Source organism: Gracilinanus agilis, chromosome 5, assembly GCF_016433145.1.
Source record: "Gracilinanus agilis isolate LMUSP501 chromosome 5, AgileGrace, whole genome shotgun sequence".
In the NCBI taxonomy this organism is placed as follows: Eukaryota; Metazoa; Chordata; class Mammalia; order Didelphimorphia; family Didelphidae; genus Gracilinanus; species Gracilinanus agilis.
Window position 1 is genome coordinate 215,280,442 of NC_058134.1, and position 16,020 is coordinate 215,296,461.

General features: G+C 46.1%; 1 protein-coding gene across 2 annotated transcripts; it reads right to left on the reverse strand.

Annotated features, from left to right (window-relative positions):
• Window positions 1-102: 102 nt before the first annotated feature.
• On the reverse strand, window positions 103-15,083 carry LOC123249092 (mitochondrial dynamics protein MID51). 2 transcript variants are annotated; one of them, XM_044678069.1, is made up of 5 exons: window positions 14,934-15,083; window positions 14,107-14,284; window positions 13,726-13,988; window positions 12,367-13,074; window positions 103-336 (listed from the first exon to the last, which is right to left on the reverse strand). In XM_044678069.1, the coding sequence occupies exons 1-5, from the start codon at window positions 15,081-15,083 to the stop codon at window positions 190-192; spliced, it is 1,446 nt and encodes a 481-aa protein (XP_044534004.1). In that variant the 3' UTR covers window positions 103-189. The 2 variants fall into 2 exon arrangements, with proteins under 2 accessions (XP_044534004.1, XP_044534005.1); XM_044678070.1 differs by lacking the exon at window positions 103-336 and having other exon boundaries at window positions 10,439-13,074.
• Window positions 15,084-16,020: the final 937 nt, after the last annotated feature.

Sequence of the window (16,020 nt, forward strand, 5' to 3'; positions counted from 1 at the left end):
CCAATACGAGGTGTTTTATTCATTTCCATCCTGTTGTCTCATTGATCTCCGAGCACGATTTCTTGTTATCGACGAAACGAAGGAGGCGACTGCCTTGGGAAAATCTCCCGAAAAAAAGAATGAATGGCAGGGACTACTTTTCCACAGCTTTACTTCCTGCTCGCGGAAAGATCTAAATCTCGTGTCATATCACTCCCGTATCCGGTCGCAAGGGAGGGGCCAGGAAGGGCGAGGGAGGCAGAGCAATAAAATCTCTTTTATCCTGGGATGGTTTGCGTCAATGTGGCGTCTGGAGGAAACTCGAAAATCGTGCGAGACTCCGTGATAGGGGCGGGGCTATGGCAAGAGAACAGTGTTGATTGGCTTCAACTGAATGACTCGCGCCTAGCTCAAGCTCTTATTGGGCCAGAACTAGAAGATTGTCCGAGGTGGTTCCTACCCGCCGGCGGGCAGCATTGTGGGCGAGGGTCCCGACTGGTGGCCGAGAAATTCTACTTTTCCCCCAATTCTCCATTGTCCCACCCCTGTTTTAGTCATGATTTTCCAGGTCCAAGGTTCTTCTCCCGCAGCCCCCCAATTCCGAGCCTGGTTGCCCATCCCCCGCCCCGCCCCTTCTAGACCGGAAACCAATGCCCCTGGGGTCTCTTTTTCACTGATTGGAAAAATTGATGAATCACGTGAGCTGAAATGGATAAAGTGAAATTGAAGAGATCAATGTAAAGGCGTTCATTTAACTCTTCAAGGACCATCAGCTGGAGGACCCGTGGCTGGACGGCAAACCCAATACTATACCGGGAGGGGGAGGGAGGGAGGGTTGGGGAACCCCTCAGTGATTGAGGGAGCCAAAAAAAATCTAATTCATTCGAGGATAGATAGTTGGTTCATTGGTTAGAGAGCCAGGCCTAGAGATAGGTCATCTTTGGTTCCAGTCTGACCTCAGGCACTTCCTTGCTGTGTAACCCTGGGTGTCACTTAACCCCTATTGCCTGGCCCTTACTGCTCTCCTGCCCTGGAACCAATACACAGTATTGATATTAAGAGGGAAAGTAAATATTTTTAAATGCCAATTCACTCCTAGGGTACAAATAAGTTGGGTGTAAAGAAAAGGGAAGGAGTGGTCCTACTGGGCGCCCCCCAACCCCCCCCCCCCCCAGTTTTCCAGAGAGCATCTAAAATGATGGTGTCCCAGGAGGGCCATCAAAGGGTTTGAAGTCAAGAAGAGCAAGTTCAGGAGGAACCCAGTTAAGTGTGTTCTTGGCCTGTTTTAGGAGATCTCAGATGATGCCTCTTGGGCAGAACTGAGAGTAATGGGAGATGAGGCTGATGGAAATTTCACCAAAAGTAGAAAGAGATGCTGCAGTGGGTGCAATCAAAAAGCATTGATTAACCACCACCAAGAATTAAAGAAAAACAGGACCAGGCCCTCAGGAGCTCACAGACTAATAGAGGGGAGATAGAAAAGGACAGACAAGGTTGCCCACTTTGTCATCCCTTGTAAGGTAGCTTCCTGTATAGGGCTGGCTTGGATTATGTAGCTATAGATGGTTCCTTCCAACTCTTGAGAGTTGCTAGATGGATAGAATGCCAGGCCTGGAGCCAGGAAGACTCACCTTCTTTAGTTCAAATCCAGCCTCAGATACTTCCTAGCTGTCACTTAACTTTGCCTCAGTTCCTCATCTATAAAATGAGTTTTGAGAAGGAAATGGCAAACCACTCCAGGACCTTTGCCAAGGAAATCCCAAATGAGGTCACAAAGAGCCAGACTGAACAACTGGGAGATTATGATTCTGGAATTGTCACAAGGTTTTCTTTCAAATTGAGCAGACATATCAGCTTACCAACAATCTATTCGTGGCCCCTAGTTCTAACCTCTTTGATAGAACAAATCTGGTCCCTCTTCCATAGGAAAGCCCATTAAGGACAATCATGTCCCCTTCCTTTACCCTAACCCTCCTGCATCCTTTCTTCCTGGTTCCACCAACTGATCTTGGTTTGGCCTGTTTCTCAATCATCTCAACATCCTGGTCACTCTCTTCTGCCTATACTCCAGTTTGCCAAAGGCTCTTAAAAAAAGAAATGGGCCATCTAGGTGTGGGCTTGTCAGAAGGGAAGACATCAAGACAGTCCCTTCCCTGGTCCTAAACATGGTGCCTCCCTTAATGAATACACTCAGTTTACATGAGCTTTTTAAAGGCTGACATGTCTTACTGTTGACTCATGCTCACTAAATTGCCCAGATTGTTTTCACAGCAACTGCCTGGGCCCTGCCTCCTCCATCCTGTACTGTGCAGCTGTCCAAATGTAAGCCCTTCACTTTGATCCCATTTCACTAGAATTGGCCCACCATGGGAGGCTGTGGAGATCTTTGGGGACTTAGATTCTGTCCTTCTGCCTGTCAGCTTACTCCCAGTTTTCCCATCTGCAATTGTTAAAATCACTACCTATTATCCAGGTCACAGATATAAATAATCAGTGTGGGGCCTAAAAAAAGGCCCGAGTTGAGCTTGGAAATATAACCCAAAGCTTTCTGGATTTCCTCCAGAATCTGGGATACAGAAAATTATCTGTAAAATATTGTTATTCAAGTATTTATAGATGCCATATTAATGTGAGCTTTGCAAAAGGATATTCTTTAACAGAAACATCACATACCATCTCTGCAAACAACTTAGGAATCAAATTTCCTAAAAGGATCAATTCCTGTCAGAAGATGATTTCTGGGGACAAAATCTATTGGCTAAGATATCCAAATGTTAATGTTTAATATCAGTTTCTATTGTACTAATTTTCTCTCTTTATATTCGGTGTTCTAGTTTTTGCCCCAGTCCTGGGTTCTATACTTCTGTCTTAGGGACAGAAGCTCCCCTTTGTGACCTGTCTGCCAGTCTAGGGAAACAGTCTGGTCTCTCAGCCTTCAGGACCTTGGCATTTGTTACAGAGATGCCCCTGAAGACCCTGTGCCCACAGCAACTCCTCCTCCTCTCAAGGATTCTACGCTCCTTATCAGTTTGAAGAAGCTACAGAAGATTGAAACCATCATCCCTCTTCCCTTAGATATTTGGAGGAGGGGGGAGATGGCATGGGACATTGTGGGACATTGTACCCTGGAGATAGCATAGAACATTGCACCCCCATAGTGAAAAAGGTTTTCAGGCAAATTATAGGCAGGAAAATTCCTTTGCTCATACTATGTACCCTTACCTGACATCAAGTCAAAGGTTTGACTCAGTTACTAGTAGAGGGGAATTGAGGTAGAACAATGAGACCCTAATTTCCACCATGCTGGGGCCCTTGGTGACCCTTCTTCTCCTTCTCACTATCAGCCCCTGAGTCCTAAACAGACTAGTGACCTTTGTCAAAGATCCTATCAACACCATACAGCTTATGGTCCTTCGGCAGCAATACCGGACTATCTCCCCTACACCTTCCATCTGTAATGACACAGGCATTTAAGAATGATTTCTTTATGATCCAACTCCAGAAGTGGGGAATGTGGAACCTGGAGGGTCAGAATTAAAAATCCAGACCCCTGTAAAACATTATAGTGAAACAGGCTTGTCTACAGGAATTTCAAACCTGCAGACCTTTGGTGTCCAGATCCTAACCCTTGCATGATAAAACAGCCTTATCTACAGGAACTCATACCTCACAGACATCCCACCCCCCATCTACAGGAATTTCAACCTTGCAGACAGCCTGCCCCCACCCCCTGCTTATCCTTAAATATTCCACTCCAGCACAGCTCAAGGTCTAGGTGGACTTGAGTCATGAGTCCCTAGCCTTAAGCTAGACAAAAAGACCCTTTGCATTTTGAAAAAAAAAAAAAAAAAAAAAGGCCTAAGGACATTCCACCAGGAAGCTACCAACCTCCAATTTGACTTTTATCAGGCTTCCATTTCCAAATGGAAATATCCCAGTTATTGCCTTACAGCCCTTACATATCTCCATCTGGTCCACAAGGATTTTATGAACAACTGTCAACAGAAAAATAGAAAACAAACCTAAATGCCCAGACCCATCTCTTCTATAAAAATCGTTAAGCTTTGCCAGAAACATGTCACGCTCACCAATCTAGTCTACAGGCCTATCTAAACAGATTAAGAAACTAGAGTGGTAGAGAGTGGACAGGACTTGCCCAAGGTCAGAAGTGTTACAAGGTAGGGTGGGAACTCCCCTTGGATTTTGATATTTGCTTAACATTATTCTCCAGGACTTAGAGCCATCACTTCATTCCTTGGAAGCCCCAGATGATCTCTAAGGTCTCTGCATTCTGAAATTCTATGAATCCAACAACCCAGGTTCAGATAGCCATTCTTCCACTAGTTAGAGGCAAAATGAAATAGCAGAGAGAACTCCTTGCTGCCAACAGTGTGCCCTTAGCAAATCCCTTTCTTCCTCTGGGTCTGAGAGGGTGACCAGATAACCTCGTTAGTCCCTGCTAGCCCTAAATCCTTGACCTCTGGGGCTGTTTGCTCCTCTGTCCACTGAGGTGGGCCCTGAACATTCCAGTAAGGAATGAGGGGCCAGTTCTCTTCTAGCTCTAAATCCTACAAACTAACTTCGATCTAGAAAACCATATGGTACAAAAGAGTGGTAGAGACTCCAGGTTCAAATCCTGGCTTAGCCACATCAATTCATTCTTTGGGCCTCCATTCCCTTAGATGTAAAATGAGCCCATTAGCCTAACTGAGGTCCCCTAATCTGTGATCTGAAAGGTTTGCTCTTTAAAAATCAAAACTCGGTTGGATTCATCTTATTCAGACAGAAAATGAACTCTATGAGTGGTGGTGGTTCTACAGCTGTAGCACACTATATATGATCCTATTTTTTTTCTGTATTGATCAGTTTTGGGGGGGGGGTAATTTGTTCTCTATGGGTAGCTCTTACAAAAGGAAAAAAGAGATATGGGGAAAATAAAACATATCAAAGTATTTTTAAAAAGAGAAAAGGGCATACTTAAATCGGAAGGTCTATCACATCCCATCTGCAAGAGATAATTACTTTTCCCGCTATATCCCTCCATTTTTATTGCCCTTACTTCCCCTAGGACTTGAGGCTCCTTGGCCCCATCATAGGATCTCTGATTTAAAGTTCTCCTCATATTAATACTTTTTTTTTTTTCTCTATGCCTTAATAGACTAGGACTCCAGAAATGTGGATTCCAGTCTTGGCTGTGCCTTTATGGCAATAGAGGACTTTAGGTAAGCCTTCTCAGAGCCAGTCTCCACATCGATAAAAGTCTAGGGTGGGGTACAGGGGGAAGGGCCAGAAAAAAAAGGAACATTGGGCTAGACTACCTCTAAGGTTCTTTCTAGTTCCAACAATATTAATAAACGTCCATGAGTGAGTGGCCAATAAAAAAGAAAACTCAACAGCAAACCAACCTGCTGCTGGTCTCCAAACTTCTTGGTTCTTGGCCATTTATGGGGCCAACTTGAAACCCTTCCAGCTTGGTAGCACCTATCAGAACTCACACTTCCCTGGGAAGGCCTCCAATAAGAAAGGGTCTTCTCCATGCTGCTGGGAGCCATCAGAATGGAAGGCTTAGTCTGTATAGCACTATATGAATTTGTACTGATTGTTTTACTTCATAAACAGAGGGGCTTGGAATGGCAGAGCATCTCTCAGAATTGAAAAGGTAGTGTCCATAGTGGATGAATAGAACTGGCCTCAGAACTTTGAAGTCTGTTTTCAAGTCCTGCTTCTGACATCTAGATAAGGGAATGAGAGGTGGCCTTAATCTAAGGTGCATGAACTTTTTTGTTAAAAAATATCAACTATATTTCAGTAAAATTTCTTTTTCTTTGTAATCCTGTGTATTTAATGTACATTATAAACATGATTCTGAAATGAGGCCCATTTTGAACACAAGAACATGGCCAGCAAATCCATTTCCCAAGCAGCCTGGCACAGGATGCCTTATTGCTAGAGATAGGGCACATTGCCCAAAGCTTTCAGGCTCAGATAAATGGAGCGGCCATCATCAGGAAAGTGGATGTGGGAAACTCTCCCAAGGGGAAAGGGGAAGAGGGGCAGATAGGTAGTATAGTGGATAGCATGCCAGGCTTAGAGTCAGCAGGATCTAGGTTCAAATCTGACCTGACACTTCCTGTGTAACCCTAGCCAAGTCACCTACCCCTTGCTAACTAGCAGCCCTTGCTGCTTTGTCTGTATTAGAACTGATACTAAGACAGAAGGTGTGGGTTAAAAAAAAAAAATTAGGGAACAGGGTAGGCCTTAAAAATAGTAAAAGATGTAAAAGGCATGCTCAAAGCCTTTACACAAAAAAGAGGTTCCTAAAGAGGGTTCTACATCTCTAAATTTCTTTTGTTCCCAGACTGCCCAGACCATGACTTTCCCATTTCTTCCCAGATGTCAGCACCTGACAGAGGCAGCTTAGACTGTCTGGATGTGCTGGGAGTGACCAATTCAGAGTCCCTCCACTGAGGAGGAGGATCACTGGACCTTGCCATTTGTTGTACCATAGCACCTAAGGTCCTCTGGGCTGATCTGCCCAGCCCCTGCCTCTACATTCCCCAGACCCTCCAAGGCACCCTCATTTTGCCTGTTAGTGCCCTCTAATATTCTTGGGGTTTTGCCTCACCCTATCAGATCCCCTAAAATTTGGGGGCCTTTCCCATCTGCTCTGCAGCTGAATTTTCCCAATTAGCAGAAGCTCCTGAAAGGCCTACTTTCCCATTCTTTTGCATCCCCAGCAAATGGCACATAGTAAGCATTTAATAACTGCTTTCTTACTCCTGCATTAACTTGAGGTATACAAAAAAATTAAAAAAAAAAAAAAGCCAGCAGTTGGTCTAATAGCCAAGTAAGCTTCTAGTGAACTAGGTCTTGGGTTCAAGTTCCACTTCTGAAGTACTGGCTTGTGACTGGGAAAGTCACTAAATTCTTCCGCGTCTCCAAGCCCACACAGCTGAGACAAGCAGGTACAAAGCTGTTGCTGACCTGCAGCAGGATTTGCCCTACAGCTTTCCACTTTCCTATTTCTCTAAAGCCAGACAATCCAGACCAACAAACCAGAAATTTCCCTCTCCTCTTGGATAGCCAGAAAGTACTTCCATGACTTCCTCTAGTCTAAGAGCTCTGAACTTGGGGTCAGAATGTTTTTAAGTGTTTTGATATTTTAATATACCTGAGATTCTGGAAGGCAGCTAGGTAGTTTAGTGGATTGACCTAGGCCTAGAGGTGATAGGTCCAGGGTTCAAATCTGTCCTCAGGTGCTTTCTGTGTGACCCTGGGCAAGTCACTTAACCCTTATTGCCTAGCCACATCTGCTCTCTTCTGCCTTGGGACCAATACATAGTATTGGCCCCCAAATTAGGTCCAACTCTTCCTTTTACAAATGAAGCAATCTTCCGTGGCTGCTGGCTTCCTTAAATTTCAGATCCTTGATCCTGGAATCAGAGGCACTCCAGACTTATATCCGAGTGACCAGTCTATTTTGACATTGATGAATCCTTCTGATTCATGTGATAGTGCCAAGAAATTTTACTTTGGCTATATCCCAATCCATCATGTGCCCTATCAATCTCTGCACATCTGGGGGTGTCACCTTCACCACCCATGCTTGGAAAGCATGCCGTCATCTCTGCTTTTCAGAATCTTTTTCTCTCAAGATTCAGCTCTGGGGTCACCCAGAAGCCTGACAAGAAGGCTTTACTAATTCTTCCCATTGCCCACGACTGAGAATTCTTTTTCTCCTGGAAGTGATCCAAGATGACTTGAGAGCATCATCTTCTCAACCAGGTTTTAATTTCTCTGCAGCAGACTGTTAGATTAACCCTAAGTGCAAGTATTTTTTCTTAAACTCCTGAAAGACCCAGTGCTTCTGGTTACTGTCATACTTCCCTAATGGCCTAATAACCCTATGGGTAGAAAGCCATGTCTACATTAACAATACAGTGGTTTGTTGTCTGTAAAAAGCCAGCAATAAGTCACCAATTGCCTCAAGAGTCCGCCTCTAATTCTAATTCTAATCTAGACCAAGACATGGTGCTGCTGTTTTCAGGAGGGCTGGGTGTTTAAAAAACATAGCAGCAGAGAATAATCATTCTGTGTATAGACACAAAAGACCCTGAAACATGAAAGCCCATGCCCACTTTGGGAACAGGAGCCACAGAAAGCATGTGATCTTTGTGAATTACCATGAAAGCCCTAGAATAATCTAGGAGAAAAATGATCACTACAAATGGTCAAGTAAAGGCTTCTCTCCTTTAATTTCTCTACTTCCAGCCCTTGTTTCCAAGCCCATTTAAATTTAAAATGCAAAGGGCAAGACTAAGGTGAACCCAACATCACCTGCCTAGTCTTGGAGGCTTCAGTGAAGTATCTAACTCCTCCTGGGTGAAAGGTAAGCCCCTCAGAGGGGAGGCCCCAAGGAGCCCACACCACCCTACCCAGCAGCCTCCAAACAAACAGCCCATTGGGGAATGGCTGAACAAATTGTGGTATCTGCTGGTGATGGAATACTATTGTGCTCAAAGGAATAATAAACTGGAGGAATTCCATGTGAACTGGAAAGACCTCCAGGAATTGATGCAGAGTGAAAGGAGCAGATCTAGGAGAACCTCAGAACAGAGATGGATACACTGTGGCACAATCGAACCTAATGGACTCCTCTACTAGCAGCAATGCAAGGATCCAGAGCAAGGCTGAGGGACTTATGAGAAGAAAAACTAGCCACATTCACAGGAAGAACTGTGGGAGGAGAAACACAGAAGAAAAACAACTGCTTGAACAAATGGGCTGATGGGAATGTAGACACTAAATGATAACTCTAGCCCAACTATCAATAATATGGAATTAGGTCTTGATCAATGATACATGTAAAACCCAGTGGAATTGTGTTGGCTATTGGGGGGTGGGGGGGATGGACATGAAACGTGTAACTGGGGAAATATTCAAAATAAAAATTTTTTATTAAAAAAAATTTGAGATCTGAGGGAAAAACAAACAAAAAACAGCCCAGTCCTCAGGGAAAGTAAATTTTATCTACACCAAACACAGAAGCCAAAGCTGGTGCAAAGATTTTTTGTTTTTTTTTTATTATTATTTTATGTTCCCACTCTTTAAGTCACAGACTCCTTGGCTTCGATGTCTTAGGAGAGGAGAAAAGACAGCAGGTAGGTCGTCCCAGTGCTTGTCCTGGGAAGGGTGCCTGGATCTGGAGTTCAGAACTGACCAGAACACTGAACCCAAGCACCTAGTCCCACCCTCAAGGCCTGCCCGGGTCACCTGTCCAGCTCAGAGTACATATGGATTCAATGACAACACGTGTAGCAAAGGGCAGCTTGGGAGCTTGGTCAGAACCCCTGCAAGTCCCAGATCAAATCAGCTTTCAGAGACAGGGAACAACAGGACAATCCCAGCCCCAATCCCTGCACTCCCAGGCCTTTGGTCAGCTATCACCACTAAACTCTATGAGGCCTGTAACCCCACAGCACAGCAGTGATGGGAAGATGCTCCAAGCGGGGAAAGCCTGGCCTGATACATCCTGCTCCCAACTTTGGCTCTTAGGACAGAAAAGGCAGAGACTCTATAGACCAGGTTCAAGGCCAAGTCCAGAGCCTCAGGGGAGGCTTAATGGCTTTCTCCATAGGATCCATTCTATCTTTGCTCTTTAAAATGAAGCAGCAAATAAAAATTCTAATAGAGGCCTGGACTTAAAAAAACACCAGTCACTTCTTTCCTTTAATAATAAAAATGTCTCAATTAAACATAGGGGTCAGGGGGAAATCCTAACTAATTTGTTGGGGGAACAAGGAGGAACCCCAAAACCCCAATAACCAGTTTGATTTCTGAGATACCAAGTCAGGCCACACACACTTTTAAAAGGTGTTTATGCCAGTAAAGACGTTCTCAGGATTTGATGTTAGTATAGTTCAATAAGTGAAGAGATGGCAGCACCTCATCTCTCCCCCCAAAAAGTTGGAATTCTGCTGCCCATCCCTTGCATGAGCAAAGGTTTGTGTCCAAAGGAGCCATAAACTTGGGCCATTTTTTTTTTTTTAATCCTCACATTCCACCTTAGAATCAAAGTATTGGTTCCAAGGCAAAAGAGCAGTACAGACTAGGCAATGGGAGTTAAGTGACTTGCCCAGGGTCACACAGCTAGGAAGTATCTAATCCAGATTTGAACCCAAGACATTTCATCTTTAGGCCTGGCTCTCTATCCACTGAGCCACCTGCTGCCGCCTCTCATATTTCTTTTTGATTCTATGGACTGCTTCCTGTCTCCTCATAGTGTGGTAAGATCAGCCTGTTTGCCTGTTTGAATTTGAAGCTATTCTGGAATAATTCTTCCTAATTCAATTCACTTTTCCCCTCTGAGAAATACGGTTACTTTTTTTTTTTTTTTAAAGCTCCATTGTTCAGGTTAAGAAGCTAAAGTATAGGGAGTTTGGAGAGCAAGATAGAGAAATTGCAGATTTTAAAACACCTTTATTGGGCAGACCTCCTCAGTCTCCTGCCAGAAGGCATGTTCTATGAGCAATCAGAATCCCATAGACACCCACCCACCAACAGCTCCCTCAACAGCAAGAAGAGGAAGAGGCAGGGATTCTATAAACTATACTCCACCCCCTACCCCCACCCCGGACTTCATTCCCCAGACTCTAAGGTGCCTCCTCCTAGAAATCCAGGAAGCTGAGGATCTGGTCTCCTTTCTGTTTCCTGTTTCCTGACTGTTTCACCATTGAAATCCAGGGAACAGTGAATCTCATTGAGTGGGGAGGTAGAGAAAGCAGAAGCAAAATACTAAGATTTGGCGGTAGGAATACAAAATGCTGGGTAAGAAGGCCAGCGATAGGGCCATTGACAGCCCCTTACCACAAACAGAAAAAGAAACACACAACAGTAAGACACATTGCCAATATGTATTAAACGCCTCCCTCCCCCTCAGGACAACTTTACATTGCAATAAATAGTGCATTTTTAACAGCGGGCAACAAGGACAAGGGGGAAGAGGGGGGAAATAGAGTAAGATTTCCTCTCTCACCCCCATCTTCCCTTTCAAGGCCCTTATTTCTCCCCAAGTGCTGATAGACACAGGACAAAGGGAAGGGATGTGCATGTTCTAGCAGCCTCTGGCAGATACAGGGTTAAAGCATCCTTTTGACAATCCAATCCCCTTTTCCAAGGGCACTAAAGCTTCAAGGCAGGCTTGGCCCCTGCTGAAACAAGAAGCTATGAAGGGGACACAGCACAAACATGAAGCCAGGAGGGGGGCCCTTCAGTGCCATCAGCAAGCATTCTGGCCTCTCACCAGACACCCACCATTTGTTGTTGACCACAGCTAATTGCTATAGAAGGGTGGCTAGAAAAACACAGCAACCCCAGTGATGTGCGATACCTCAGGGGCCTATGACCCTCCTTCCTCTCCTGAATCACTTGGTCAAAGTTAACTCCAGAGCTGATAGAGAGGAAGTGGCTACCACAAGCCTCCTGAGCACCAAGGCAGGATAGTCACTCTGTACCTCCAGTCTACTCCTCTGGGCACCTCCTCTACTCTCTCAGAGAAAGCCACAGAAGAGAACCTGGAACCCAGTTTCTAGTCATCCCTCCCAGAAGAGAGAACTTTCCATCTGAGATGCTCTCAGCCTTTCCCAATCTGCCTGATCTTAGCTTTCCCTGGCCAGGTGAGGGAAGTGGTAGGTGGGGTAGGCCCCCATCCAACCCCCAAGAGCCTGCCTGCCTTCTGCCTTTGCAGACAGAACATGGCCCTCGGGACAGCCCCAGCAGCCATCCCACAGATCCTGGATACTCACTCTCACCATGCAAAATGCATTTCATAAATATTCATTGCTACAGAGCAACATTCACTTATGAGACAGTATCTTGGTCAAGCAGATGTGCTCCAGGGAAAGGAGCTAGATGGACAGAGGGGGCAACAGTAAAAGAAACAAAAAGTGTTTTAAAAGTAGGGCCAGGTGGGGCAGCTGAAGTCACCAAATGACTTAACAGCTTGCTCCCCACCTTTCCTGCTGCACTTTATGGAAGTTGGCCTTGCTAAAAAGGACAGTGAAAAAAAAAGGGGGGGAGGCACAGTGTTTAGTGACAGAAAAAAAGGAGGGCAGGGCAAGAAAAGGCCATTCTAGTTGGCAGGTAGTGACCTGGGCTTGATGACCAGCAAGACTGGAGGCACCGAGGAACCCAGAGAGGCATTGCCTCGGCAGCAGAGTCCAGAGAGTGTTTCTGACAATCTCCAAGGCCCGACCACCTAATACGCATCACAACTGGCTTTCCCCTCTATTACGTCTGCAACAGGACCTCTGGCTCAGACAATGAGCAATAAAGGGTGTACCCCAATTCATCTATTTCTCCAGGGGTAAGCTCTGAAAATAAGTTCACCTTGGGGTTCAGGGCACTGGGCAGGACTCCAGCCTCTAGGTAGCCAATCAAGGCCCTGAGGGCCTGCAAAAAGCGGTCAGCTAGCATGTCCTGAGACCAGTCAGGCTCCTCTTGGGCCAAGTGGAGAATGACGTTAGTGAGCTGACTGGCAGTGAGGTGACCCAAAGCTGGGCTCGACTTGCATATAGCCTTGAGGACCTTGAGGCATACGGCGCGACAACCCGAGTCACCCTGGTCCAGTGCACGGAGGCGGGCAGTTTCAGCGGGGCGCAGGCTCAGCCTCCATAGGTTATCATACTGAGCCAGCCGGTGGGGCCGAGCCACAAGGACTGTGTCCCCCAAGGTCACTGATGGCAGGAAGTCGATGACAAGCCGCCGTTGTGGTTCATACTGTACTTCCAGGGTCAAGGCCTCAGGGGGTGGGGCTGGACGTATCACATAGTCCAAGAGGGAGCCAATGGCTGGCCAGTTAATGGAGCCAGCTACAACCTTCTCAAATGTCTCTGCCACAGCCTTAGGTGAGAGGTAACCACCAACTACACAGCGGTCCCAGTAACTGCTGCCCCGGGGGAAGTATTCTGGGTTCTCCCGACGGACCAAGAAGAAGCCTGGGATGTTCATGATTGTATCCTCCCCGGGGATGCAGGACCACAGATTCTGCTCCAGGACCAGAGGTACAATGAGCTGAATGTGATCAGCAGTCACAACCTATGGAGAAAAGACACCAAGTCAGAGGATGATGCCCCAAACTGCCCCAGCCCCACTGAATCTCTCCTACCCAGAGCTGCCTCCTCTCCTTCCCTCGGTGGCTGACTAAGTGGAATGCTTGGCTATGGCCACTGAGGAGGCTCAAGGAGGGTACATCAGAGAGGGATCAAGGCTACACCCTTCACATTGAGCTGTTATTCTGCTCACCAAGCAGAGATACCTGACCTAAATAGAGGAAAGAGCAGGCATCCCCCACCATCATCCGTCCGTCCGTCCATCCATCCATCCATCCATCCATACACACACACACACACACACACACACACACACACACACACACACACACACACCACTATCTCTTCCTTTGGTAGCTTCTTTAGGACCTAACCATGGACCTACCCATACAAAGACCCTCAATAACTTGATGCTACACAGATTTAAAAGGAAGCCCCAAATTTAAGAAAAAAAGAGAATAAAAGGGAATTGGGGCAGAGGGAATCTGTCCAGAAGGGGCTGGGTTTATGATGCAAAAGATGTTGTTTTCTCCCAAATGTGGGACATCTTTAGTCTGAATGACCAATGTTATAAGAAAACAGGTCAAGGTCAGAAATTGCTCCTGTCTAGCTGTGTTCTTGGTGAAAAGCAGGTTACCTGTAAGTCATCATAAAGGCTGCCACTCAGATACATGTCCCGCAGTGGCATGTCAGGCAGCTTGGCCCGGAGGAAGCTCCGCAGCTCGGCACATATGTCTACAGCTGCCTGCTTGGCCCTGGCCTGCTCGCCAGTGGGGATAGCTGCCCGGGTCCGGTAGTAAGCAAACAGCTTCTCCTGCAGAGACAGGCGGAGTCGGGACTTCTTCAAGTCTGCCTGGCCCCTCTTGGAGGCTGCTTTGGGTCTGGGGGAGCAGAACCCATCTGCCAAGGAAGGCAAGAAAAATTCACATGAGAACTCCTGGCTCTGATGGCCCATTTGATCCACCAATGGGACCCATGAGGCAGGGAATGTAGGGTTCGACAGAAATAAGATTCTCACCTGTGTCAAAAGCCGAGGGGTCTGTAGGCAGAGTCTGCAGGGATCTGCTAAGATTGCTCTTCATGTCCTGCTTCAGTAGCCGGGAGGATCCCATCCAGCTTGGCTCCTCCCAACTTCTTTTCCCTGAATGGCTCAGGCGGGTGGGACTGCTTGGAGCACTGATGGCCCGATCATACATCTACAACATCATCCCCAAGACAGGAGGAAGAAGGGTGAACAACCAGGCATTCATCAGAGCATGCAACATTTCTTACTTGTCTGAACATTTATTTGTTACATTCCTACTGTGTGCTCAACACTGGGGTGGGGAGGGGAAGATACAAAGTAGAGAAAAGCTAGGATTCCTCATGGCACCTCCTTGTACTTGTAAGTCTGGGACACCAACATGCCAAAATATACATTAAAACCCCCAGATGCCTACGCATTAGAAAGATTCTGAAAAGTGTCATGGGGGATCCCAGAGAAGTCATTCCCACCTTCCACTGGGAGGAAGGATAGGAAGGCATTTCCAGAAAAGATACTTTTCCAAGATGGAAAGAAATCCAGCAGTTCAAGAGAAGAAAAAAGAATACCAGTTTAGGTATAGAAGGCTCAGGACTATTGGTCCAGGAAAAGAGGATACTGAAGTAGTGTGTGTGTGAGCTTTGGGAAAGTTAAGCAGCTCCAGGCCTTGGAGAAAGTCCAAAACCAGGCAAAGGAATCTGAATCTCTGTAGGGAGGAGTAGCATGATCCAGGTTTGGATTCTGCAGACATTAGCTCCCTTTAAGTGTCCTGGTTCTCAGACATGTGCCACCCCCAGTGTCACGTCAGACCCAGCCTCACTCACCCTTTTGACAGCCAAGGTGGCAATCCCCAGCATGGCTGCTCCACCAACCCCCAGCACCAGGCGGGCATTGGACAGCACAAAATCAATTGCAGTCCCAATGCCATTGTCATCCTTCTTGCCTTTTCCCGGGCGCTCACCAGTTCCTGCCATTGCTCCCCTAGGGGAAAGAACAAAAGAAGATATACAATGCTACCAATGAGTGACAACTTAACCAGTGAAGCCCTCACCCTCTCTAGAACTCCAGGTTGTTTCTGCTCACACCATCCCCACCACCCTTCTGACATCACGTCTCATACCTTCACCAACCCATGGAGCCATCTGTCTCCTTCTTGCCTGTCCTTAGACTTCTGGATGGACAAATGCACTACACTGGGTACCAGCCAACCCAAGCCTCTTGCCTCACCCTGTATGCTTCAGAGGGAGATAACTGAGTCTTATGACACAGTTGGCAAGGTGAGAGTTGGGGGTAAGAATAAGTTCATTTATGATAGGAAGAAAAGCTCTTCCTTTTTTTATATAAAATTTCTTTAACTCAATGAACATCCTCTTGTCTCATGACGTATAGTCCAGCCGATTCCAATTCCCTGGCTGCATCTATAAAAATCTGCATGGCTACTTTGGGCTCCATTTCTCCTAAAGAAAGATAGCCCATTATACTGGCAGAGAAGGGTAATAACAAACTCAAATGTGGAAAAGACAAAACAGGCTGAAAATCCTTTTTGGGTACTCTTTTTGTAACTGTTGAGTTACAAGGTATTTGTTCTGGGAGATAAGTATGTAAATGAGAAAAATGAGAATAAACATGTCTATCTAGGTCTGATAGTGATGAACAGAGTAAATACTTCCAGCAAGAGACATACTTGGAAAAGGAAAAAAAAATTCCATGCCATTCAGGTTCAGTCCCTCTCTCTCATCGAAGATGCCATCAGATTTGGTCTCCTATCTCTAGAGTCCTCAGGGTCACTAGGGATGTTCACTGGTCAGTCTGTATGGTCAATACTTAGGTACAAGGATAATTCCCAAACAAGCTTGTATCCTGAATAGTCCCAAGATGGGATAAATTCAGGTCAGAATTATTCTTCATACT